Source organism: Anopheles cruzii, chromosome 3 (genome assembly GCF_943734635.1).
Source record: "Anopheles cruzii chromosome 3, idAnoCruzAS_RS32_06, whole genome shotgun sequence".
Taxonomy (NCBI): domain Eukaryota; kingdom Metazoa; phylum Arthropoda; class Insecta; order Diptera; family Culicidae; genus Anopheles; species Anopheles cruzii.
In genome coordinates, this window is record NC_069145.1 from 2,753,548 (window position 1) to 2,779,317 (window position 25,770).

At 50.9% G+C, this 25,770-nt stretch overlaps 4 protein-coding genes across 7 annotated transcripts in view; 2 read left to right on the forward strand and 2 right to left on the reverse strand.

The window, feature by feature from the left end:
* Positions 1–25,770, reverse strand: part of LOC128274907 (glycerol-3-phosphate dehydrogenase, mitochondrial) — a 281,955-nt gene that overhangs the window by 215,492 nt on the left and 40,693 nt on the right. The gene's annotated exons all lie outside the window — the stretch shown is intronic.
* On the forward strand, positions 794–16,097 carry LOC128274915 (alpha-1,6-mannosyl-glycoprotein 2-beta-N-acetylglucosaminyltransferase). 2 transcript variants are annotated; one of them, XM_053013260.1, is made up of 11 exons: positions 794–1,063; positions 4,414–4,542; positions 4,616–4,732; positions 6,701–6,855; positions 10,899–11,051; positions 11,142–11,230; positions 11,315–11,460; positions 11,568–11,728; positions 13,318–13,533; positions 15,084–15,298; positions 15,366–16,097. In XM_053013260.1, the coding sequence occupies exons 1-11, from the start codon at positions 1,054–1,056 to the stop codon at positions 15,586–15,588; spliced, it is 1,614 nt and encodes a 537-aa protein (XP_052869220.1). In that variant the 5' UTR covers positions 794–1,053; the 3' UTR covers positions 15,589–16,097. The 2 variants fall into 2 exon arrangements, with proteins under 2 accessions (XP_052869220.1, XP_052869221.1); XM_053013261.1 differs by lacking the exon at positions 13,318–13,533.
* Positions 17,132–21,644, forward strand: LOC128274918 (4-hydroxybutyrate coenzyme A transferase). Of its 3 annotated transcripts, none has more exons than XM_053013264.1 (5): positions 17,132–17,257; positions 17,364–17,715; positions 19,918–20,715; positions 20,792–21,058; positions 21,134–21,644. In XM_053013264.1, exons 2-5 carry the CDS (start codon positions 17,544–17,546, stop codon positions 21,319–21,321), a joined length of 1,425 nt encoding a protein of 474 aa, XP_052869224.1. In that variant the 5' UTR covers positions 17,132–17,257; positions 17,364–17,543; the 3' UTR covers positions 21,322–21,644. The 3 variants fall into 3 exon arrangements, with proteins under 3 accessions (XP_052869224.1, XP_052869225.1, XP_052869223.1); XM_053013265.1 differs by having other exon boundaries at positions 17,232–17,359; positions 17,458–17,715; XM_053013263.1 differs by lacking the exon at positions 17,132–17,257 and having other exon boundaries at positions 17,288–17,715.
* LOC128274938 (nucleoplasmin-like protein) lies at positions 22,473–25,239 on the reverse strand. Its single transcript, XM_053013289.1, has 2 exons — positions 25,132–25,239; positions 22,473–24,056 (listed from the first exon to the last, which is right to left on the reverse strand). Exons 1-2 carry the CDS (start codon positions 25,151–25,153, stop codon positions 23,545–23,547), a joined length of 534 nt encoding a protein of 177 aa, XP_052869249.1. The 5' UTR covers positions 25,154–25,239; the 3' UTR covers positions 22,473–23,544.

Here is a 25,770-nt window from a genome sequence, read left to right on the forward strand (position 1 = left end):
CTATATTGTTTTATTTGTTTATTAATTAAAACTTTAACGCATTTGGATGGAAAATAAATCTTTGTCCATTCCGAAACTGGAGCCGATCATTAAGCCGTTGGTTCAACTTCCTAGTGTTGTGGACTTTGTCGTCAGGTCTCAGTCGTTAGCCTACTCAGTAAAACACGGACGAAGAAGCTTCTCTTGTGCAGCAACTTCTCTGTCTTCTGTCACATCTCTGCCAGTACCTCCTTAAGTGATGTACCTTTTCTTTCCTGCTTTAACCTTCTAGGTGTTCTAAGGGTGCTGGCTCGTGCTTGTATTTAGCTTGCATTTAATGGATCCAAATTAATTGAACTCTCTCTTTCTCTTTCTCTTTCTCTCCGCCGCCATTTTGCAGATGCCACGGAGCGTAGCTAGCCAGCAAACTCCGAGACATCCGCTGTCACGGTACGGGCTGCCGGTCCGTGTCACCGTGTCCTAGCTTAGTGGGACAGCAGCAGCAGGCTCGGTACGCGATGCTTGCACGCTCGGGAAACCGACGCTAAACCGACCTTCGCTTACCTCTGTCGCTTCGTACCTGCGGCCTACTACCTTCGCCATTGGACCGCACCGCAGCATCTTCCGGTCTCCCGGGGGGTCCAACATTATGATAGATACAGTCGTGCGTCGCGTTTCGAGTGTCTGAAGACGCCACTTGCACTTTCTGATGCACTTTCCGGCGATCCAGTCACCTGTATCAGCGTTCACCGGAAACCGTGTAGAACTAATGTGTGTTGATCTTTCCGAGTGCATTACTTCAGTGTGTGTTGTGTGTGGTGAATCCGCCTTGCCTGACGATAAAAACGGTAACACGGTTGCAAAATGGTGCACAGTTCCAGTCTAAACGAAAGCCTACGGTGCCGATTTGGCGAGAACTGTTGAGGAGAGGAACCGGTAAACATATCGCACCGGACCGTGTCGGGTCGAGAATCTTCGCTCTGTCGCGGCCAGTCGCGCACCAACACACACCCCGCGACCTCTTGGTACCTCCTGGAACCAGCGGGACCGCCACCGAGCACCGGACAACACTGTATGATGAGAGGTAATTAGTTTTGCGTTGGGTTGGGTTCCGTTTTTTTCAGCCTCCACATGTGTTTCTAACTCCTGTCACGAGCCTCGGGCCAAACCGCGTGAGAACAAAGATTGGAAGCGCGTTTTGTAAAAAAGGCCGTTCGCTTTGGGGGATTCCTGGGAAGGATCATAACACCTCGCACGCCCTCGGGTGAAAGTCCGGAAATCGAATGAGATTCCTGTCCCGGGCGGACCAGAGCTGCCTGTTTTCTTCGAACATCCCCAGGATGTTGTTTGGGCCATGCGTGAAGTGTTACAAACAAACAGGAAAGCCGGCAGAGGGATCAGATGGATAAAAGTCCCACAAGCAATCCTCACGGTTCCGTTTCCGTTCATGGGCTTCAAGGGGCTCTTGAGAGATTTCTAAGTATCGCTTTTTGCTAGGTTTCCGACGGTGGCCACTTGGGAACACGACTCCTGTGACATTCCCGCTCTTTTTAGAAAACAGTCCAACCGAATGGTGAGAAATTAACCAGTTCCACCGAATTAGTATGCTCCGCGAGAAGGGTCTTTTTCCGTTATTTGGGTTCAGTTTCACAAAACGTTTTTTTTTGCTCAAGAATGATCTTGTTTTTGCGCAAACGACCTTGTTCTGGCATGGCAGGGCAGGGTCAAGGATACGGCACAATACATCACTTCCGGCCGGCATGTTTCTTTGGCAACTCTCTACCGCGCTCTGCTGCTTCCCGTTGGGACGTCGCGGCGAACTTTTTGGCATTACTGGGAAAAGTTTGCGTATTTCGTTGGATGCGTCTGACTCAACGGAGGTCGCGTTTGCGAGTTTGTTAGTAGGGTCCTTTGGGGATACCTTGGCACGCACTGTGATTGCCGTCGCTCAGGTGCTCCGTCACTGTGTAATTGACTCTGTAAGGTGGACTCACTTCCTTTCGCGTTTGTTGTTGATGCTTTCCAAGCTGCTTCTCTACAGTTTTTTTTAGCAAAGTCCCGACATCCCGCAGAACTTGCTTGTTAAATTTATTCACACTTGAGTCAACGAGAAACGAAAAAACCTTTTTTGTAGAACCTTTTTTAATTACACCGTAATGTGATGAGGAGGAGCTCAAAAATTATGAGTGTTTTCTTCTGCACTGTGTGTCGCAAACTGCCCGTTTCTAGCTTTTCCATCTTCTCTAAGGATACTAGATGTGCGTGCGTCGTTCTAGCTATAGTTTCTAATAAGTCCGCCAGGTGCGCTGGTGCCGGCGTCTAGGACGTACCATGATATCCGTTTTTTACGCAACACTGTTCCTTAACTCCAAAGGACCCGCAAACCCGCGATTGGAATGTCTTGTCCACGCAGCAGAACTTTGAAACTCCGGACACTAGCGATCGTCAATAACACTCAGAGATCTAAGAACTTGACAAGAACGTGCCATAACAACGCTCAGACCATCACGGATACCAATCGTAATAGAAAAGCCGGAATTCTGGGTGAATTGGTTCACAGATCGATGCCCGCTGGTTAACAATAAACGCGATCGTAAACCATCGAAAGCTTGGCTATGGAGCAAAAATAGGTCCCAAACATTCGAAACCGCGTTAATGTGCTAAAATGTCAGGGAAAGAGCGGTTTGTAACACCTGCCCGATGGGACCCCGAGCCGCGGCTGCTGACAGCCCAAATATTAAAAAGGCCAAAAGACGAGGGTAAAACTCTGGTCGTGGAGTAGAAGCAGCTGAAGTTAACAGTCACCGTGCCGTGCGTGTTTGGTGGATGAGACCAATTTCGCCCTGCATCCGCCTTAACATTCCGCGAAAGCGCTCGACTCTCAAGCGCTGAAACAACAGCCACCGGAAAAGCCACATTAACATCGTTGTTTAGTGCGTTCCGGCCACACAAACACACATCCAATTTCGGCCCTGCTGCGACGCATCGTCGTCGCCATCGTCGCCGCCATCGTAGATCCTGGCCAATCCGAGTGGCCCGGAGAAGTCAAAAAACAAACGTCCTTCGTTGCGTGCGTACGGGGGAGGATGCTGCGTAAAGGATGCTGACGTCGCTATGAGAACTCGGGGTCCCCCGGTCCCTTTAATCCCCCCGGGAGTGGACCATACGGGGACCGAATGGGCCAAATAGGCGCGGGAAATAAAATCCACTGGTGCGCGAAACCATTCCGACGCAAATGTGAGACCACCACCGCCCTTTTGGGATGCTGCCCCTCCGGTTGTGGGGGGCGGGCTCCCCGTGGAGCGCAGGGAAATTGGCTTTTGGGGTTTAGTTTTTTTTGCGCTTTTATTTCACCGTTCCGTTGTTGGCCTAATGTGACCGTATTCCAGCTCTTTGGGCACGTTCACGCTCGAAAGTGACGAAAGGCACGAGGCGCGAATAAAACGCCATCGTTCGCGCCCGCGCACCATTCGAGGACGCACCATCCGCGCAGATCGGTGTAGCCTCCCGTCGGAGTCAGCTTTGGGGCTTTTGAGGCCGGAAAGTTTGCCGGCCGAGTTTCTCCGAATGTGTTTTTGGGTAACGCAACTCGTCAATAACAACACACCACAGTCAAGCGATTGCGTCAAAATGGAGCGAACTTTTCCGAACGGCCAGCTGCTGGTGAGCCGTTCTGCGTTTGTTTCGAAAGTTTGCTTTCCCAACGAGGATTGGGAACGTTTTTTTTTTTTTGTTTCTCCTCTGCCCGGGGGAGTTTGTTGGGGTTTTGTTTCTTTACCAAGCGTTATTAACATTTCTTACGAATTTCGCATCTCGCTTTTGGCGTGGCTTGATGGGAAAAATGCTGTTTTTGATTGTCAACTTTTGGTCTCGGACGAATGCGCGGCACCGAACTTTTTTGGGGCCGATTCGGGGAAGTGACTTTTTGGGGGGTGGTTTGCCATCTCTTTTTGCACGAATAATCGTTTAATGGGTTCCCGGTTTTGTTTGTTCCGTTGCGCATGGCTAACTTTACTCGGTAAATCCTTTGTGTCAATTTATTTATTTATTTCTATTTATTTACTGTGTACAGATGGTCAACCGGTATAATGTAATGACCTTTCGATTGCTATAAAAAACAGAAGTTATAATATTGGGTAGGGCGGGACCGGTCCTGGAGGATTGAGTAGGTCGATGTAAAAGATCTCTTATGGAGACTTGACCTAGGGCCATGTCAGATATTGGTCGACTGATAAAAGATAGAACCATTCGATGAACGCTGATCGGAGTCTGTTCTAACTCCAGTATTTAAATGAACGTTTCAGGACGACCAATGGCGAGTTACTAAAAATGTGTAATGTTAATTGTATTTCATTATTGTTGTTATCTGTTAATTTTACTCTCTATGCCTTCTGTAATCGCTAACCACAAACATCTTTCTCTCTTTTGCGCCAGGACGACGGATTCCGATCGCACTACCGAACACTGGTGCACTGTCCCGCAGACGACACACGCTCTACATCCGTTCCGCCATCATTGTATTCATTCTGTTTGCGTTTCTACAGTTCCACGTGATAAACTATGGTGAGTTTGGGACCCAGCGACCACGCTTCCCTCCCTCCCTGCCTGCTAATCCCGTACCGCTTCCCAATTGCAGACTCCTCCGACGGTGGATCCAGCGACAGTACCAACTATTCGACGGCAGCGATCCTGCAGATGGTGCCACCGGTGTTTCATAAATATTTGACCGGAAAGGCCCGCAACGCAACGCACGGTAAGTGCCGCCGAACCCACCACCACAGAAACTAGCCGCACATACACGCACGCCGAACATCCGGTTCCGGTGCGCCCGGTGGTGGGAATTACCAAGCGCTACCAGAGATGGATCTTGTCGAAAACCATAAAATGGCTCATCTCGCCTCGGCGCCGGTGCTGATGAGAGAGGGAACCCGCTGGTTCCCTAGAACCACAGCCCACTTTTACGTGCGTGTGTGTGTGTCCCCGGACGCGTGGCTTCCGGTGGGGAGGCGAGGGAGGGTTTTTCATTATTCAGTCACCCCGCCGCATGGTCGGGCGATCCGATCAACGGCGACCACATAAAGATCGATGGCTTCGCCGGATGTGGTAAGGACAAACCCGGGGCAACCCATCCCAAACCTCCATCACCGTCCTGCACCATGGCCCTGGGATAAAGTGGCTGCCGGGAGGGGTATTAATGGAATAATGTAAACTTTGCATTATGTAACTTTCGACACCAGCCAGCCTGGTCGACGTGGACCCGGAAACCCCCGGGTGCTCTACCCGTGGGGTGTTGCTGTTGAATAATTTTGCAGCCAAACATTAGGCCACCCGTTGCATTTAATTAAATATTAAACATCCTTCGTCAACGTCCCGGGTGGGGCTAGTTTGCTCGTCGATTCAAACCCCCCGCAACGTCAAGAAGGAACCGAAGGAACCGAGATGAATCTTCCCACACGGCCCTACAAAAACGCGCTGCCAACGCTTCCGCGGTGTAACGCTCGCCCGGTTGCTGCCAAAGGTCAATTGAATTCCACCGAAAAGAAACCCACGAGGAATAATTTCCAACGAAATTTGATCACCTTTACGCGCGGTTCCACACAGTTCCGTCAGCCAACCCGGGCATCACGAATTCTTTATTTTACTCTCAAAACATCTTCACCGCCCGGGGAAATGATGAAAACTCTTTCATCCCGGGTTTTGCTTTTGCCGTCCAGCTTCGCCTTATTCATGCCAAAATGGTAAACGTCCGACGGATCGTCTTGGAAACGTCCGATTCGATGGTGGACCCTTCGAAAGCACACCTGGCTGCTGGAAGATTTTGTCTGCCGGATCTACTAGGAAATAATGGTGTAAAAAATATTTCTGCTACCCGGCAAAAGTGTGTTACGCAAGACTTGCCCTCGCCTGTCGGTTGCATAATACTCGGCCCGGAATCGGAATTTTTCATTTCGTGCCTTTTTTCGCCACTCGACGAACTGGAAAACCATCAAAAAAGGCACCGCGGGCAGGGTGCGCCGGCTCAAATGCAGTGGCCGTAAGTCGGAAAATGTCGGAATCGTCCGTCCGGGGACGATTTGCACCTGCAGTTCTTTCGGGGCGCCCAGCGGTGCAGCTGTTTATGCTCCGGCACTCGGGTGTCACTTTTGATGCGGACACCGCATTGTGTGGCTGATTTTCTTTCGGTCTCCCTTCGGTGCGCTTCGTTTATTCCCGGTGCCTTTATCGGGCTCCCGTGCACACCCAGGTGTCCCAGGTTTGCCGGGCAGATTGATTTTATGTTGACGGTAGAGAATCGAAAAACGGGGAAAACGGAAAATAAATTCACTGGCGCAAAAGCTGATAGCGCACCGGACACATTCCCGGTCATTGCTTAATTTTCCTGTACATTCAGGGCACAGTAAAAAATTTGGGAAACATTTGATTTTTTACGCAGTTCTTTAATTACTCTCTTTTGTGTTGCCTACTGCATACCTTTAGGCGCCCATGCTCACGTAGCAAACACTACCTTGCCTACCTTTAGGCGCTATCAAATAACTGCTGCGTTAAAGCCAATCTGTAACCCTTACTGGCTGGTGCGGATGAAATCAATTCCTACGTGAGTTTTATGTGCGTAATTCATTCGGAATGCGATGGACTGTTCGTTTGGCTGGCCACCGTTTTCAATCACACACCTGCACCGAACTGACGAGCTTCGCTGACCCTTCTCCTTCCTGTTTTCCAGCTCAAAACGGCACCCACTTCGGTAGCGACGGCCCCCGGACGGCCAACATCAGTGAGATCCTGCGCATGATACACCGCTACAACGAGCTGCAGACGGTCCTGAACGAGGACATCTACGGTCCATTACAAAATGATTCTGTGATAATAGTAGTGCAGGTGAGTGAAGAGTGCGCATCGGGGCCCCAAACCCCGCTTCCGGACCCCCCTAACGAGTGGGCTTTTTGCGTCGGTTCACCTTCGCCGGGACACTGGCGAGTCGCTGCTTACAGTTTCCGGCGGTCGCCCGCTTACCAATCACCATCAGCGGATACAGTCGGCGCAGGTATGCGTCATCGTCGTCGGTCGGAACGTCCATCGAAGGGGCTCGGCTCAGCCGACGGCTCGAGCCTGCCGTCGTCGGCGTCGTGGTGGTGGTCGTCAGGGTCCGGCCGCGGTTCCGGACCAGCGAGCGTTGCTGCTCGAGCGACGCAATCCTGGCCGCGGTCCGGACGATGAACGCACTGGTCAGCATGTCGTACGGTCGGATCTGCCAGATCTGCTGCGGCGGGTAGTCCTGGTGGAGGCGTGTGATACGGTTCCGGCCCGAGTCCCCGATCCGGATCCGGGGCCAACGTGGCTCGTGCCGTAGCGATTCCGTCAGCAGCTCCCAGTGGTTGGCATCGTTGACGACCGAGCGCTGCTGGGCGTTATAGTCCTGCGGGTGTTCCACCTGATGGCGGACCGCTACCTTGCGCGATTCCGTCCCGGGAAGCAGTGCCTGTGGGGGGAGGGATAGCAAACTTGCATTCCGCAAACGTGAGGCAGCTCCGCACTCACTCACTCACCAGCACGGTAGCCCAGAACTTCCTACGGGGCACCCTCGGTGCCAGCAGCTTCCGGAGGGCCAACTCACACAAGCCGAACAGGGTATCCGGTGTAATGTGGGCGCTCCTCGGTACCCTGGGGGGGGGAGAGAGAAAGGACAAAGAGACCTCCGGTGGGTAGGTGGGCTATTTATTACCACCGGAGCAGTTTAACTCCTGCTGCGCGTGCCCACATGCCGACCTCCGTACTGTCTAATAGAGCAGGCAGGAAATTAAAAGTTCCTTCCCCCCCGACCAGGCGCCCGCGACGCAAATAACTTCCATAATAGGTTAACTTTATGCAAGTACGTGGCAGCGACAACTGCACCGCGTGTGGTCGGCCAGCACGGATCAGCCACGTTCAAGGTCGTAACCTGCACCACACGACTCCGAAGCCGCGGCGAAGCATGGTTTAGTAATAAATTGTGGAAAATTAATCCAGCTCGCATAATTTTCGCGATTTTTCACACGGCGCCGCCGCACCGTTACGGGAATGGCGCCGGCGGGAAATATTTGCATGCTTGCCACGTGGGCAGACCCAAGCTGGCTGGCTGGCTGGCTGGCTGGTGGTCCTCGGTAGGTGGCAGAGTTTCGTTATTAAAGTGAAATGTTCCTACACAAATTGCTCGCTTGGGGCGCTGGGTGCGTTTTTTGGACATTTCTCACGGCATTTATGGCGTTCAGGTTTTCAATAAGCAGCGGCAATGAATCTTTGCGGTGAATTTGACGACTAAAACTGTCGATCACCGAAGGATCATCCGGTTCAACCGGTTCAACTTTGTAACAAGTGTTCACTGGTCAGTCGTTCACAAACACAGCACCTTGTCCTGTTCCATCAGTTCTTGAGTCCATGGATCACACTTAAGTTCCTCACACTTCGGAAGGACCCAACCCAGCAAACTGAGCTGACCTTCGGTGGCTCTTCCGGTACGCCTTGCACTTGGGCTCGAAGTTGGCCGGCAGTTTGAACCTGATCACGTTCATCACGTCTCCGTCGCGCTTTTCCACCTTTGGCTGCTAATCGATTTGGGACGTCCGTCCGAACGTCGTCGTCGTCGGTTCGCTCGCGAACTACGAACCGCGCCGTTCCGATCGCTTGAAGCACCGCCGGCGGAATGAACCGTCGATAGCACCGTTGAAACCCTTTCGGCCGCCTTCTTTTTGGGCGCTTTTTCAATAATAACCGTTCGTTTGGGTGTTTTTCGCTCCCGGCCCTGAGGGGGGACCTACCCGTACAAACAATAATCTGGTTACGCTTTTCACAATAAAATTCGACTGTTGCCGAGCCCAGCTTTTGGGCCCAGAAAGAGGCAGGCACCGCCGGCCAGGGGGGGCTGATCGGTGGTGCTATTATAATTCCGGATGTCCTAAATATGTCCGTTTCATGTTCTGCGCGAACTGCAACACGACCCGGGGGCGGCACTCGATGGGAGGGAATAAAGAAGGCTCCCGCCGCCACGTACCCCGTGCGGAGCTGCCAATCGAAAGTTTATCGTGTTTCGGTTCGGTACAGGCCCCAAAAATTCTCCCGTGGCGTTATTGTAGGTCAGGAGTGTCAAGCCGATGGATGGCCGACGACCTACCGGATGGCTGGCTGGGTGTCCCCGAGGCTCGCTAGGGGTTTTCTGAACGGAAAATCGGCAAAATAGTTCTACAGTCATGCCGGTCACTGTGGCGCTGGCGGATGACATTCGGTCGTGAGGTTCCGGGTGCCTCGAAGGACCAAGCTTTCCTGGTTCCATCGGGCCATCGTTATTAGTTGAATGCAAATCAAATTTCTTCGTCACCCACGGAGCCCGATCCAATCTACCCGCGGCCGACCGCGCCGGGTCCCAGGGGCCATAAAATCCGACGGACCGGGCGAAGAAAAACGTGGAAAACTCTGACTAATCAACCCGGGCAGTGATTTTGCCTTGCGCGACCTTTTTGTCCTTTGTCTTTGGGCGATTCCCTTTCTTTTTCTGCTGTTCTTCTTCATTGCGACTCATTGTCCCCTGCTTTGGCCGCTTTGCTAATCCTGCTCTACCCGCAGACGATGCAGCGGAGCATGTCCATTGCAAAAAGCCAGAAATGTTTCTCGGGATTAGCCGACCATCGCCCAGCGAATTGGCACACGCAAAGCCGCCGCCGCCGGAAGACACTTTATTTCATTTTCACACCCCTTAAATCGTGGGCCTCCTTTTTGGGGGGTGACCGATTGAAATTATCGCGTCGTTTTTTGGTTTACGAGGTCAACGGGTGCGAGTTTCCGGAGGTCTTATCTGTCTCAGTCTGTGCCCCGTAGGCTTTGGTGGAGTTCAATTTGCGCATCGGCACATTTTCCCAAAATTAACTCAAACAGATGTGAAAGGTAATTTGGTTGGTCCGGTGGTCAATTTTCTCCGTTTCCCAAGAAGTGTCCTCTTGCGATCCACAGGTTCTCGCAACGCCGTGCGGCTTAATTTATGGCGAAAAAACCCACATTCGTATGTTGTGTTACGGCCGCACTGTGTATTGCGCGCACGTGTCCTTACACACACTCCCATACACACAGCCGGTGCGCTTGGCCGTGACTCAATTATTTCTCGATTAAAGCGAAACCAGCGGCCCAACCGGGGCCATAATTACTTACCGGCCGGAGAGCGGTGCCCACGGGACTCGTCCGAGCAATTTATTGCCAACGGAGCGACAATAACCAGGCGCCTCCACCGCCGGGCCGTAAATTAGGCGATCGGAGCGAGTTACACTTTCGGGCGAAAGTTTATTATAAATGAGCTTCGGGGTACGATTCGGGGGACACGTCGTGGTTGTACAGCGTTTCTACACCCGATCTGGATCCTTGTGGGAGACGCAAACGGTTTCTACTCAATTACTGGCACGGGAAAAGAGGGGCCGGAATGGGGCAACGAAATCATAAGCTTCTTACCGTGGCACAATGGCTACAGAGCGAGAGAGAGATTAAGCACCAGCTGTGTTCTCGGCTGTGCTGGCTGGCGCATTGTGGCCAGGGATAAGTGCACAGTGGCCCGTTCCCTTAGCAGCTGCAGCGATACTCAAGCTCTCAAGGCGTTTTTAAAACACTCCGCTCGGTGCCGAGAAGCGTGAGCGTAAAGTACGGGTTGTTTAACACCGAAAGTGTTGCCTTTAGCAGGAGTTATGAGTTTGTTTTGAGCAGTTTTAAGCGCCACATGTGTATCAATTTGTAACCATGTTTGCGAATGTGCTGATACGGTGTTCGGATTGCATACTTTCAGGCGCACCGTTTTAGAACAACTACCGTTTTGGAGCTAGCAGCATCTAGCCTGCCTTGCCTTCCGTATTGTGGTGCTTTAATGATTAAATTTGAATTTTGCGTCGTTCTTTCGTAACCACCTCCAGGTACACAAACGAATAACTTACTTACGGCACTTAATTGTAAGTTTGGCCCAGGCAAGAGACATTTCGCGCACGTTACTCGTCTTCTCGCACGATCACTACGATGACGAAATCAACGATCTGGTGCAGAGCATAGACTTCTGCAAAGTGATGCAGGTACGTGGCCGTTCCTTTTCAAACAATGTCCATCCCGGGCGTCACCACTTTGCCACAACTCGATTACAACGTTGCATCTCCCCCCCTCAGATTTTCTATCCCTTCTCGATACAAACGCATCCGAGTGAGTTCCCCGGTGCCGATCCGGGCGATTGCCCAAGGGATATTAAAAAGGAGCAGTAAGTATTACGGGCACTTCACTGTTTACGTAACGGCTTCCGTGCGGTGGTTCTTACCGTTCTCTCTGTCTCTCCCTGTCCCAGGGCGTTGTTGCGAAAGTGCAACAATGCACTCCACCCCGACCTGTACGGCCACTACCGGGAGGCCAAGTTCACCCAAACCAAACACCACTGGTGGTGGAAGGCGAATCGAGTGTTTGACCAGCTGGAGGTCACAAAGTACCACACGGGTAAGTGGGGGGCCCAGCGCCCGAAGCGGCCGGCAAACAAACTGCGTCCGTCCCAGTCGTTTGCGGGAAACTTTTTCCCTTCCCTCAACGCGCTCTCCCGCCATCAGGTATGGTAGTGTTCCTGGAGGAAGACCACTACGTGGCGGAAGACTTCCTCTACATCCTGGAGCTGATGTTCCGGAAGTCGCAGGATCTGTGCCCGAAGTGCAACATACTGTCGCTGGGCACGTATCTCAAAACGTTCAACTACTACACGTACAACAAGAAGGTAACTTTTTTGCTCCATTCCGTACCAGAACCAGACACCACAGTTAGCAATACCGAACGGCGAACCGCCGGTTGGCCTTCGCCTTTGAATGCTACATAGAATCACAGAAAAAACCGAACAAATAGCAGGAGCCTCTTCCAATTTCATGCGCTGGATATTGGAGTAGTTGATTCGATTCGATTGGCGAGTGTTCCACCAAACCGAACCGTAAACCAAATTTAGTCCGAATCGCGCCACAGAGCCGTAGATTTTGATACACCCCATACACCGGAGGAGCGTCACGAAAGAACAAAACACTCGAAACTCGAACATTGACTCGATAGTGCAAGCTCTCAGTCGGTGGGCTCAGGCGATTGAAACATTAGTCTCGACACATAACGTTTTGTTTAAGTTTTACTTCACTTTGCATTTGTCGCATTCTCACACACACCACACACACACACACACAACAAACAGCTGCCTTTAAGCACACACTACACCACCACCACCACCAGCGTCAAATACTGGCTTCACCACCGTCTTCCGTACACGTTGCTTTTGCCAATCACGCCTTAGGTTTCTTTTGGGTTTTAAGCTCCGGCAACATTTATTCAATCATTTTTCACTGGAAAGGAAACGGGCAACAAATGGGACACATCGGCTATTCCGAGAGGTACTAGATGAATGCTTATGTCCTTAGATTAAATACTGTCAGGTTTGTTAATTCCTGCTTGTGGACTTCACCACTTATTACTTTTTTGACAGATCTTCCGCTTAAAATGATCAAATTCAATTCAATTTTCTGCCAACGGCATTCGTCCAAAGCCGTCTTTGTGTGCGTACCGTTCAAAAGCGTAGTAGTTGCCAAGGACCCGATAGACAGTTGATCGCAGGTTGCTAGGATCTTCGATGTTCCCATTAGCGGTTTACCGTTTCCTTTCTACACATCACACAGCTGTCACTAACAAAACACACAAACTGCTGGAACAAACAATAAACAAACGAATATTGTCTTCTTTTATCATTCAACTCACATCTGAACTCTCATCGCCAACACGCGCCCATTCACCGCCATCATCATCATCATCATCATCATCATCATCCGCGGTGCATCATACTTTCATTCGCATCAACATCCGCCAAACGATTGTGTTTGTGTTTTAAAATACCCCCACACACACGCACACGCACACACACACACATGAACTTACCCTGCGAAGAAGTACTACGCCGGTGGTTGGTACGGTACGGTCAAGAGTAGGGCCACGTTGATGGACCGGAAGGCTGAACCATCGGTGCCCGGCGGCACCGGGGGTCCGTACGGTTCTTGGTCGGCGGGGTCCGTATCCTTTGCGGCCTCGTACAGTGCGCTGGTCGACCGGTCGGTCCGGCGGCGCCGCGCCTCTAGCGGCCCGACGATCGATGTCAGCTCGTTGCTCGATCGTTCGGATGATTCGAGCATTTTTCGCGTTCCTTCACCGGATTTTTCACCGGGTCTTGCCATACACCGCCAACCGACACCAACCCACACTGACACATGGGCGCGTTACGGTTTACTGACGATCGATCATCCTTACCATCTGCCGCCCGCCTGGCGTCGTCCTCTGCAGCACCAGCAGCAGCAGAAGCTCCTGCAGCAGCAGCGCCAGCTACAGCAGCAACAGTTGCTGCAAAAGCAGCAACTAAAGCGCCAACAGGAGCAGCAGCAGCAGCAGCAACCGGACCAGCAAGAGTCGGGCCAGCCGCAGGTGACGACCGAAAAGTATGCATCGCAGTCGCAGTGGGGCTACCAGGTGCTGCCGACACTGTACTCGATCTATCAGAAGGTAGCTCCACCAAACTACTAGCTCTTCTTCTTAACCACTACTACTACTACTGTACTGCCAGTGCCACTACCACGGCTGACTACTACTACTACCACCACCTCTACTTACACTCTCTACTGCTGCCTGTACCACCCATTTGGCTACTGCATCCTTCCGAAACCTTCCGAAACCTTCATCTTTTCGTTCGCTTTGCCGTAGTCTTTCAGTTTCCATCAATTACGTGCCCCATTTTGTTTTGTTGCCTGCTTACCGCTTACCGCTCTATTGTTTGACCCGCTGTTGCTGTTGTTACGGGAACTCGTCTCCCGAACGTCTCTGAAGGGGGTCCACTTTTTAATCAATAATTTATATGCGGCGTGGTGGCACCCGGACAAATTTAATGCACACGCTCCCCAACACCCGATGGATGCATTCGTGGGTTTTATGCATACCTTTCCCACCGATACGGATCCGGTTTTTAATTTAAAAATGCACGTTGCACGTTGTCCCGCTTTCGTTGTTCTGTTTCCTCGTTACACGCGCAGTGGATGACAAATGGCGCGCTGGAGCTTACGGGCAGCCGTGCGCCTCCATCGGCCACCGCAACGTGGTCGCCCGCCGACAATGCTGTGCGTTGCGCAACAGAAAACTGTGTATAGGAAGGATGTTACGGATTGCGAAGTAATAATGTTGAATGCGAAACAGAAAATAATGTGCACTGTGCTGTGCTGGGTGTGTGTGTGTGTGGTCCTGAAACTAAGACTGCCCCGCACCAAACATCGACCGAATTTCATTAAGATAAAAGTAGTGACCGATTGTAGGCACATTGGTCATTCTTCTTTTAACCCAGCTCGGAGAACGGAGAAGCCATCCAATCCATTAAAATGCCCCGGACGCATCTTGAAGTCGCAATCCAATTTGCAGTGCAGCACCATGGCCATTTACTACCCCACTCCGATCGCGACCACAAACGGGGCGGGGGACTATTCGTTTGCGTATCATCCATGCTCGGCCTGTTCCGCGTTACTTCATGTTGGAAGATTTTGCACATTCATTGCACGAAACACGCACACATACCACGCACACACACGCACGAATCGCACCCCGCACTCCGCATGATGCCGGTTATTGGCCCCGCCAACCATTCGCTTCCTGGTCGCCCGTCTCGAGCGCACCAGAATCATTGTTTTTATTATTTTTAACGCGCCACACTCGGAGTATGTTTCGTTGGCCCTTTTTCTTTCCGCTTTTTCATTCGAATCGTATCCATTGCGTATGAAAATTCTGAAAATTCCTTTCTCTGAGTGTGAGTTTGTGTGTGTATACGGATCACGGAAACGAAAGCAGCGGCGATGTGTGTTTCGTTCGTAGTTTCATCGTAGTAGGCCATAGTAGAATCACACCATAGCAGCCTCTGTCTCCTTGAGTTGAATGATTTCGTGGGTAGCTTTGATGCGTTAGCGTTACGACACGACACACCCGTTACGCTTGCTTGCGATGAAGCTCCAACGAAACCGGGCAAAACGGATAATAATAATACTGAGAGCGTATCGCATTTTAATCGGGCGCAGGTCGAGGTAACGCCGTGGGTCAGCAGCAAGCACAACATGGGCATGGCGTTCAACCGGACCACGTGGTACGAGGTGATGCGCTGTGGGCGCCACTTTTGCGAGTACGACGACTACAACTGGGACTGGTCGCTGCAGCACGTCTCGCAGCAGTGCCTGAAGCAGAAGCTGCACGTGATGGTCGTGAAGGGCCCCCGGGTGTTCCACATCGGCGAATGGTAGGTGTCGATCGCGTTCTCGGTTCCCGACTGAGTCTCTAATTCCGGTTTTCCCTTTTCGTTCCAGCGGCGTGCACCACAAGAAGAGCAACTGCGAATCGAACCAGGTGATATCGAAGGTGCAGCAGGTACTGAAAGTGGCCCGCGGTTCCCAGCAGCTGTTTCCGCGCTCGATCTCCCTCACGCAGACGAGCGTGATCAAGAAGACGAAACTGCGCAAGGGCAACGGTGGCTGGGGTGACCAGCGTGACCATCAGCTGTGCTTCAACATGACGCTCGTGGGGAGGTAATAAACTATAGCGTCATCGGAGCCGAGTCCTTCCAGCCGCCGCCGGCACGCACATTCCGCGTTTTATTTCCGCAATACAACGACTGTTGTGAACACTCGGCCAAGGAGCCGACAGGACGCCGCCGCCGCCTCGTGGCGGCGGATCGGTTTAACAACAGAGCTAAACCAAAATAACATCCTGTGTTACTTTTGTAGAAGAAGCAATGCAATGAAATTAGGTTGGTTAGGTTAGGTTGCTTACAAACCGTGTACATTCTGTTTGAGTTCACGGGCTCAGCCGGCTCAGTCGGCTAGGTTTTAACCGAACGTTACCAAAAACTGGCGCTCCACAAGCGTGTGTGCGGGGCGCCTTACCAAGACACAAGTATTAGAGTTAGATTTTATAACAGTGTAAGACACAGGAACACAGTGGAATCATCGAAGTCGGGTAGGAGACACGTACCCTGGAGCTAGCTACCAAACTATTTAATTTTTTCCCCTATCGTTGTTATGTTGTAATCAGTCAAGCTAGTTCAGTTATTGATTGTTATGGACCAATTGGACCAATCCTGGTGCTCGAGATCACCTCGAGGCACGGGCGAGACGTGTGTATGGTTTGGAAGAATCTCATTAATTTATTTCAACCGTAACGGTCGGGTTTTCGTTTTGCTTTTAACAGTAACGGGTGGCTCCGAAACGCTCGAAAATAAATTCAAGTCGTAGTCACCACCGTTCTAGTCGCTGGGTGTGTAGATCTGTTTCCCTTCCGTTACGTTTCGGTTTCCGATAGCCGCCACCCCACGTTGCAATAGGGCGTTCGCGTGTAACAGAACCGTGTTAGAAATATTGGTTTGAGAACGGGGGTTTGAACGGAACGGAGCTACGTCGTGAGACCCGGGCGCCCGCGGGTACTGCACACTCGCCAGTGCAAGAGTAGTGGCTTCGTAACTATAGATCCCCCGTGTCCCCGTGTTGCCGTAGTAAGTAAGTGTGATGTTAGGTGTAATGGTAACGAAAACAATAAAACTATGGAAAAAAGCACACAAGAATAAATAGAACGAATGTAAATACAGACTGGACGGGTGTTGACGATCAATTAATGCGTGATCTGTTTGAGTAGCTGTGAACGGGAACATCCACGTGGACCATTATCGGGTCCTCGTGGTTTTAAGTCATGTGTGGGGCATCTGTCAAGCGCTTTCTGTGGGATGCCATAGAAATATGGTCCTTTTCTTCTTCGGCTTCGGTTTCAACGAGTTGCTCCAGGGTCCATCCTCTTCTCAGAGTGCGTACGTTCCAGGAGCCTCGTTTCATATCCTTAATCGGTGTCCTGTTTGTTATTCGTACTCATAATAATGACCATTCAACGTTATGCAACGATTAGTTTGCAATATTTTGATATATTTTTGCCATCTTACAATGTGCGCTGCAATTTGTATTTAAATCAAGACATTCTAGACTGCCTCAGCCCAGCCGACAGGTCGAAGGGTTTCGTAGTTTGACTTTTCATACGTAACGCGTAACGTAACGCACCGGTTTGACAGCTACCAGCTACCGAACCGTGAGAAAATTAAGCAATTTTTTGGTCCTGCACTACGGAATTCGAATTGAATTCGGTGTAATTCGGTCCTCGACAATACTAAAAACTAAACAAGGTTTTATATGAAAAAATAAAACGAGTCGTTTCTGAGGTTGGTCGTGTGATAGCGTTGCGCTGTTTTTGTTATTTTATTTCTGCTCGCGCCGGGCGAAGAGTCTATTTTCTAACCAATTCACCCTTTCCACTGCTCGCGGTAGGTCGTGGTCGTGCGTGTGCGTGCCGAGGTTTGGTTTGTCGCGTTGACTTGACTTTAATTCAATTCTCCCTCGTTAATTCCCTCGCCCGGAGAAGTACGTTCCGCAGTGCAGTGCAATTTGAGGCGCAGAACAACCCTTCGGAGGATTTCATTTCGAACGAGTAGAAAAACAACGTACAACATGTCGTCGATGGCGCTACGGCTCGCTCGCAAATCGGCCAACCAATTGCTACCCAAAGCAACTGGAGCCCAAACCAAGACGTTCTTCACCTACTCGAACCAAATCTCGCAACCCCTTGAGCGGCAACCGAAGTACACCACGGCCGAGGAAGCGGTGAAAGTGATTAAATCAGGTAAAAACGAACGACTGGCCATCGCACCGTAGTTACCTTCGAAGCCACGGCCTCCCTCGATTGGTGGTGCCCCCGAAAAGGCTTGTTGGCCAAGGACTTTTGTAGTGCGCCGCTAGAACCACGAAAGGGTCATTACGAGCGCGGGAGTCCGTGTATAGTGCCGTAGGAAGCCGTTACGCAACGCGCTTGGTGTTTATTCCACTTGCGTTCGACGTCAAACGAGGATTTTTGCTCATTTTTTAACTCAACACAAACGGCGCCGCCGAGTCACACGTTTCGGCCCCATTTTGGGCCTGCTGATGATGAGCCGCGCCGAGGTCATTGGCCAGCAACACGAAATCTCTGTACTCTGGTCGGTCTGGCATTGATAAAAGTGCTCCTTGGTGTGTCTACATAACAATTGCCTCGCGTCACAGTTCCGCGGCCAAAGGTCATCTTGGCTGCGCTGGCACAGCATTCTTACACGTCCCGGAGACGCGTAAACAGTGATTATCAGTTGGACTTTGTCATCGATTCTGCTGTGTGATGTATTCGGTGCATTGTTTGCCACCAATCAAAGTAGGCTGAAAATTTCTCGCCTGTCCAGAACAAGTCGGCAAACTACAGTCAAAAGTGAGGCCTCATGACCGACACAGAGAGGTGCTGCTCACAGCAATGTGATAAGTGGGCTTCCTAATTGCGTGATAACTCAATAAGGCAGCCAAGCGTACCGCACAAACTAGTTACATTACCAATGCGAAATCCCTCTCGTCCGGTTGTACACGAAACCAATCAACACATGGGATGAACCAACGAAAGTGGTTCGAATGTCAATGTCATGTGAATTACGCTTGCGGTCAAAGTAGACGAGACAGGAACGGAGTTTTAAACACCGACGTTTATGTTTATATTCTAGCAGCGAAACCGCCGCCGAAGGTTTCTAGGTCACTGGTCCCTTTACGAGGCATCACTATGTGCCCTTGCGGGCGGCTGACGCACGTGGGGGCTGGCCAGGAATAGAACGAAATACTAGTTCCTGCCATGCATAAACAAGAGGCCGGACTAACCGACCAATCCGGTTTCAATGGTTCTGCTGCTTCGCCGGGTCATATTCAAGATTCTTTGAAGAGCTGAAACCAGAGCTCACCAGAAAACCAGTTTTGAATTAGCTTCATTGCCGGTGTTTGACGGTGAATATGTATATTAATGCTATTTAGGAAAAATATGTCATTTAAATATGTTCATTTTAAGATGAGGTGCAACTTTTGCCACAACAGAAACGATTAATCAACTTGAAATATGGAAACACGATGAACTAGCGAAGATCCAAGGAGGCGCTCCGCATTTGCCATGCATACTGCGATGTTTGTGTAAAGGTTACGCCATTGCATACATTTGTCAATTGCATTCGGGGCCAATGAAAGGCAATTATATGATTACCTCGAGCGCTTGCCCTCTGAACGGCCAATTCAGAGGGAATACTAGATGCGAATCGAATGTCGCTGCCGCGGGCCTCCAAACCACCTTCACACGAATAATGTTTTAACCCGTTTCAAGGGCAACAAGGTGTCTCCAAGCGGGGCCATCGTACGTGGTTGTCATTCTAAGTGTTAATCTTAGAATTTATGACCCGTGCGTGCTCACTCACTGCAATGCACGAGTAATGGAGCAAACAAAAGATGGACCGTGTACTTCCCATTTTTCGACACGATAACGTTACGTTCAGCTTTTGTCACGTGTTTTATGCCAAAGACGGTGGAACAGTTTTTGGGTTTCATTTTCATCGACCTTCAGTTTCTTTTAGCACATCCAAAAGGCCTACTTGGATTCGTGGATTGATTTTCGTGCTTATTATTGGTAACTCACGATCTATCTATCGTTTGTGTGGATGTGGTTCCCTTTAAAGGATGACAATCGATTGAGTTTTCTAAAGTCCATTGATCAATGGATGAACCCTCAACCGGTACAAACTACCTTTAAAGGTTTGCTCCCACCTGTCCCGCCGTAAAGCCGCGGGATAACGTCTCTTCTAGTTGACCCTTTCTATATAATCACCACGATAAGATTACTCTTATCAGCCCGAAACGATGGATTGTTTGCTTAATTCCGGGTTCTTATCCTTTTCCCATCATTTCAGTGTCTTTATGAAGAACATTTTGGCACACTAACAACGTTGATTAAATCATTCACTTAACCCCACTTTATCTAACTTACGCGTTGCAGGCGATGTAGTGTTCGCGCAGGGTGCTGCGGCCACCCCGGTTCACCTGCTCGATGCGATGACGAAGCACGGTCTCGAGAACAAGCTGCGCGACATCACCGTCACGCATATGCACACCGAAGGTCCGGCCTCGTACTGCAAGCCGGAGGCCAAGGAAGTCTTCCGCTCGAAATCGCTCTTCATGGGTGGCAACGTGCGGGCCGCCGTTGCCGATGGCCGGGGCGATGCCGTGCCCATCTTTCTGCACGAAATTCCGCTCCTCTTCCGCCGCAAGCTGATCCAGCCGGACGTGGCCATCGTGTCGGTTTCGCCACCGGACAACCACGGATACTGCACACTCGGCACCAGCGTCGATTGTGTGCGGGCGGCACTCGAAAACTCGAAAGTTATCATCGCCCAGATCAACAAACAGATGCCGCGCACCTTCGGGGACAGCATCGTTCACGAGTCGCACTTTGACTATGCCGTCAACGTGGACATTCCGCTGCCCGAACACGGGGGCCACGCAATGTCCGACGTGGAAACGAAGATCGGCAAGCTGATCGCGGAGAACCTGGTAGAGGACGGAGCGACCCTGCAAATGGGCATCGGCAACATCCCGGATGCGGTGTTGAACGCGCTGCACAACCACAAGGACCTCGGCATCCACTCGGAGATGTTTGCCGGCGGTGTGGTCGATCTGGTGCGCAAGGGGTGCGTGACGAACGACAAGAAAACGTTCCACCGGGGCCGCATCGTCGGTTCCTTCCTGATCGGCACCAAGAAGCTGTACGACTTCGTCGATAACAATCCCTTCATCGGTAAGTGGTCAGTGGCGCAGTGGTGCGTCCCATCCAGCAAAGCACCGTAACAACGTGCATTCCGGTTCCACTGCAGAAATGCTGGAGATCAACTACGTCAACAACGTGGGCATCGTAGCGCGGAATCCCAAAATGACGGCCATCAACTCGGCCATCGAGGTCGACCTTACCGGGCAGGTGTGTGCCGATTCGATCGGCACGCGCATGTACTCCGGTTTCGGTGGTCAGGTGGACTTTATCCGCGGTGCGGCCGAAGGGTTCGATGGCAAGGGTAAACCGATCATTGCACTGCCATCGTCCACCAACAAGGGCGAGAGCAAGATTGCTCCCATTCTAAAGCCGGGTAAGTTGTCACGGGTCACAGAAAGGTATGGGAAAGCATTCCAATTTTCTTCATTGATTTCCTGCTCCATTCCAGGTGCCGGAGTGGTCACTTCCCGTGCGCACGTGCACTATGTTGTCACCGAGTACGGTATTGCTAACCTCTTCGGTCGCAGCTTGCGCCAGCGTGCGTACGCTCTGATTCAGATCGCTCATCCAAACCACCGGGAAACCCTCGAGAAGGCCGCCTTCGAGCGTCTGAAGACGATGCCATCGCCGAACTAAGATGCCATCTCGTCCACGTGCTCCACGCCGGGGCCAGCAATACGACCAGTCAGTCGATGCGAGAAACCCCACCAGTCACTCACTTCCTTGCGCCGGACCGCAGCGCGTTCTTGGAAGGTTTGTGGGGCTTCGAAAGCACGAATTGTGCTTGGGTGCTAACATCTGCGCCGATTAAACCCGAACACAGATTACCGGTGTAACACAGCACGAAAGCCACCAGTTCTGCCTCCGAAGCGGAGCCACACATAGAATGTAGGGATTTATGTTTTTGTTTTCATTATGGTTTTAGCTCCTGTTTTGTTTAGTTGAATAAAAAAAATCCTTAACAAAAGCGTTAATCACACATTTCGCAAAGCAAAATTACCAAATAAAGCAATTTTTTCGTACCCGGTACTTTTCGAACTTTGTAGTACGTGGTGGCACGTGTTTTAGGATGTTCAAACTAATAGCTCAGGCGCGCAGGAAGCCAATACTAACTGCCCGTAACAAGCCGCCAGCCGGCAGATAGTTTAAATGCAAATGCATCAAGGTAGCAACGCAGCAGCAAATGTCTTGTCACGTGCTTCGAAACGGCGTTCCATGAACCGCGTAGTAGGCGCGGCAGAAGTATGATAGATCGAGTTAGGCCTTCTTTTGCATGTTCCATTAGTACGAGTTCCTTCAGTAGACAAAGCAGAAAGGTGTGTAGCAAAATGTTTGCAGTAGAATTTAAAGCGAACGAACAAACGAATGCAATCAAAAGTAGCACAAGCAAACCCCCCCGGCGTGGCGGGGTATCAGAAACGTTCTCTGGCTTCCAAATTATCATGGCGCAGAGCCCGAGCGGATCAGGTGTAACGATCTATCTCTGAGTCACACGGTGAATTGCCTACAAAACCATAAAAGCGGTAATTGTTCCAACACCCGGTACACAGATTCTAAAAGAAGGTGCCATATCGTCCCGCGAATCGCGATCGAACGGGACGCGGAACGTTTTTACCGAAACCTCACAATCTGCCTATGAAATAAAGTTATCGAAACGAAGAACTTTCAGCCTAAATGTATGCTCAAAGAACTCAGTCATCGGACCCGAACGCAAGCAGACCCCGAGTAAAGTAGCAGTTCCGTTCTTCGTTTCCTTCGATTCCTTTTATTTTGTCATTACCTCCCTCCTGGCTTCTGTTGCTTCGTCGTGCACATTCTGTTTTGGTTTTCTCGACAAAAATCACGACTTTCACGCTCGACCACGTGGATTTGGCTGGATTTTCCCGGAATTTCATGGTACTTTTTATTGTTGTTTGCCGGTCACTTACATTGTTTTCAACCACAGAGCTCCCTACACACATCGGATGCCCAGTGAGTCGCTCAGTCGCTGAACGTCCTTATGAATTATTCGGAATCCCGGATCAACCCCCTGGCCAGGCCCGATCTGAAAGCCTAGCGAACCCTTCTTTTGCGAATGGAGAATTGAAGCGACAAATACAATCTGTGGACAACGTGGGCACACAGAAATCAAAGGCTAAGCGAGACATAGGAGAGGCGCTCCTTCGAAATAAACCGAAACTGTTGCGGCGCGGTGCAGTGAAAATCTTCGTTCGAAGTTTACCATCATGTGTTTGTTATTATTTCTTTCATTACTTATTACAGTTTGTCTTGCTTAGTTTCAATAAACTCAACCGCTGCGCACCTGGCTCTGAGACAGCGACGGGGACAGATTCCACGCGGAAGGGCACATTCAGAGCGCCGGTATTGGTAGTAAAAATGTACTCTCGTTTTGTGGAGGTTAGTTACACCAGGAACTCACTTCCTGACATTGTTTTTTACATTGAATTCTTCAAACACCGAGCATATGAAAAGAAAAAAACTAAAAGTCCTGCATTCGCCGTCCGGCACCGCGTGAACGGCATTCCGAGTTCTGTCCCTCTCCGCTGTACTTATTCCAAGTACGCCGAACCGATGGATGGTACGGCGAAGCAAAGAACGGATTTTGGCAAAAGTATACGTGTTGTTGTTGCGTGAAATGTAGGACTGATTTGATTCCCCGGCTGCTGTTGGTTGATTCTGACCGGATGATGGCTGACTGCGACTGCGACTTCTGCGCGTCTCCTGCGCTGATGTGCTAGTGTTGGCAGAGTTCTGCTCGTGATAGTTTTTGTTTTTACGGTGTGTAATACATAATATGAATGTGAGAGGAATGACGTCGCCGCCGGTGGCTCTTATTAAACTGATTGGCCGCCGGGCTGCTTATTTCCTCTTCCGGGTGGTTTCGTTTTTACTGCCAGCCGGACCCCCCGGGGCGCCGCCCGGTTTGCCCTTGGAGTTGTTGGTCAGCTTTGGCTTCTTCTTGGCCGACGCACCGTCCTCATCCTCGTCCTCGTCCGCCTCCTCCTCGTCCAGCACTTCCTCCTCCATCTCCTCCATGTCCTCGAACTCCTCCACCAGCGAGCCGAGCAGATGCTGACCGTGGATGTGTACCGGACCCTTGCCCTCGATCAGCGTGAAGGTGACGGGCGCGTCGGAGAACTCCAGGTCCATGCGGCACTGGCGCGTCTCGCCCACCTTCAGCACGGCAATCGGAATGCGAAGCGTGTCGCGGATCGTCATCGTTTCCACCTGCACCACGTTGTACTCGTCGGCGGCCGCTTCGTGGCCCAGGATGCACTGTTTGATGACCAGCTTGTGCGTCCTCGGGTACTCATCGGACTTGTTCTCCGGATCCCATGCCACTGTTTTGTTGCCCTCCTTCAGGGTCGCTCCTGTAAGTGGACGAGTAATTTTTGCAAACCATTGGTTAGATTGAATGTAGGAGCGTCGCAACGCCTGACCGTTTCTGAAATTAACAAAAACCTCTACCTGGGGGACTTTGCAATATTAAATCGACAGAACAAGCGCCGCCATTGCTGCCGGGACACACACGATTTAAGGCCATGTTTTCTGACAGGCAGCAGCAGCAGCGCGAATGCAAAGCGGAACAGGATGAAGTAAACAAAAACGAAAAAGGCCCGTAACCAATACCAGCAAGCCATGCGATGGAGGCCACACACACACACTTAGCTCGCCGTACACAACGAACGTACGCGGTTCGCGTCTGTGTGCTACCAACGCGCGCGCTCCCGAAGAGGGCGCAGCGCATGAAAGGCACATGTAAGGGGGGGATCGACCATATTCCGGCCGAAGCGATAAAAAACGCGGCATTGAAAAAGTGCCGCGGCTTGATTCACCCCTTGCATGACCGTGCGTCACTCGCCAGAGATGGAAATGGGAAAACAAAATGCCGGGAAAAGCGATTCTATTCTATCCGGTACGGTAGTGACGATGCGCTTTTTCCCAAACGCATGCTAGTAGGCATTTACTCTACACTCCGTTACCAAGCGACTCGAGCACGCATTAAAGCCGGCGTGTGAAGAAGGAAGCAAAAAGACCGGTAACTAATGGCGATAGTGCCAACTTGACGAACACGCACACAACGCGGCTTGCAGTTGCTTAACGCCGCCGCCTCGATTTGTCTGCGGCAGCATGGAAATTGCTAGACCCGCGACGCCATAACCGCGAATAATGGTGCACCGTGTCGTGCGGTGGTGAAATTCGCACCGAGAAAGTGCGGCGGCTCGTACGCGAGGCGAAAAGTCCCAGACGGAGCTTCTTGCCCGTGAAAACGACCCAAGCCTGGTACGCTGCGGGTACGACGACATTGTCGAAACGCGGTGCGTGCGAGCGGAGCGCGGTTGGCGGCATTTTTTCACACTCACAGTACGCGCCGGAAAACTCTCGAAATACCGTCGCACCAGCGCGGACAAATAGCTTAATCGGTAGAAACGGTCGTACACTTACCGTAAAAGTACTCATCGGCCATTTTTGTGTGCGGTTAGTTAACTTTTTCTTGATTTTCCTGAGCGAAGCAAATGGATGCACGACACCTTCACACCACGTTAAAACTTCCAAGAGAATGATCGTACATCCGTTTTCTCACTCTTTCTGTCAAACAAAGCCGACTGGCTGCACGATGCGGCCCGGTGAAAATTGTGCCGTCTATCCTCGTGGGCCGGCCGTTAGTTTTGGGCCGCTTCCGAAACAGCCGCCGACTGTTTTAAAATGTATCAAAATATTTTCCCAAATGCTGGCCTAAACGGACCTTAAATGCTGGCTTCGGCAATCATAGCCAGATTCGCTAGAAGATTCTGCGTTGCTCGTTGAGAATTATCATCGGTCCCGTTAAATTCGAATCGTTTGTTAAGCTCTGCATTTTAAAGGGAAAAACCTAACCCGACTGTGAAGATGCTAACGAACGCGGCAAAAACGGTTTCGTTCCTTGAAGAGACCGAAGCAGCATCCTAAAAAGTATTATTCATTTATTAGTAGCTTCAATTGTCGTTAGTAGTTTGTTAAATATTCACAAAAACCATCCCAACGCTATAACGGAAATAACGCGTACCGATTGCTCATAAAGTTGATCGATTGCAAATTGTCAAC

Excerpts from the sequence above, each read along its gene's own strand:
- LOC128274915 (XM_053013260.1), top strand. Across the intron at positions 6,856-10,898 it reads CTGTGATAATAGTAGTGCAG|GTACACAAACGAATAACTTA; the intron begins GTGAGTGAAGAG and ends AACCACCTCCAG. Across the intron at positions 11,052-11,141 it reads ACTTCTGCAAAGTGATGCAG|ATTTTCTATCCCTTCTCGAT; the intron begins GTACGTGGCCGT and ends TCCCCCCCTCAG.
- LOC128274918 (XM_053013264.1), top strand. The coding sequence starts at position 17,544 with ATGTCGTCGATGGCGCTACGGCTCGCTCGCAAATCGGCCAACCAATTG. Across the intron at positions 17,716-19,917 it reads GGTGAAAGTGATTAAATCAG|GCGATGTAGTGTTCGCGCAG; the intron begins GTAAAAACGAAC and ends TACGCGTTGCAG. Across the intron at positions 21,059-21,133 it reads TGCTCCCATTCTAAAGCCGG|GTGCCGGAGTGGTCACTTCC; the intron begins GTAAGTTGTCAC and ends GCTCCATTCCAG.
- LOC128274938 (XM_053013289.1), bottom strand. The coding sequence starts at position 25,153 with ATGGCCGATGAGTACTTTTACG. Across the intron at positions 24,057-25,131 it reads GGCCGATGAGTACTTTTACG|GAGCGACCCTGAAGGAGGGC; the intron begins GTAAGTGTACGA and ends GTCCACTTACAG.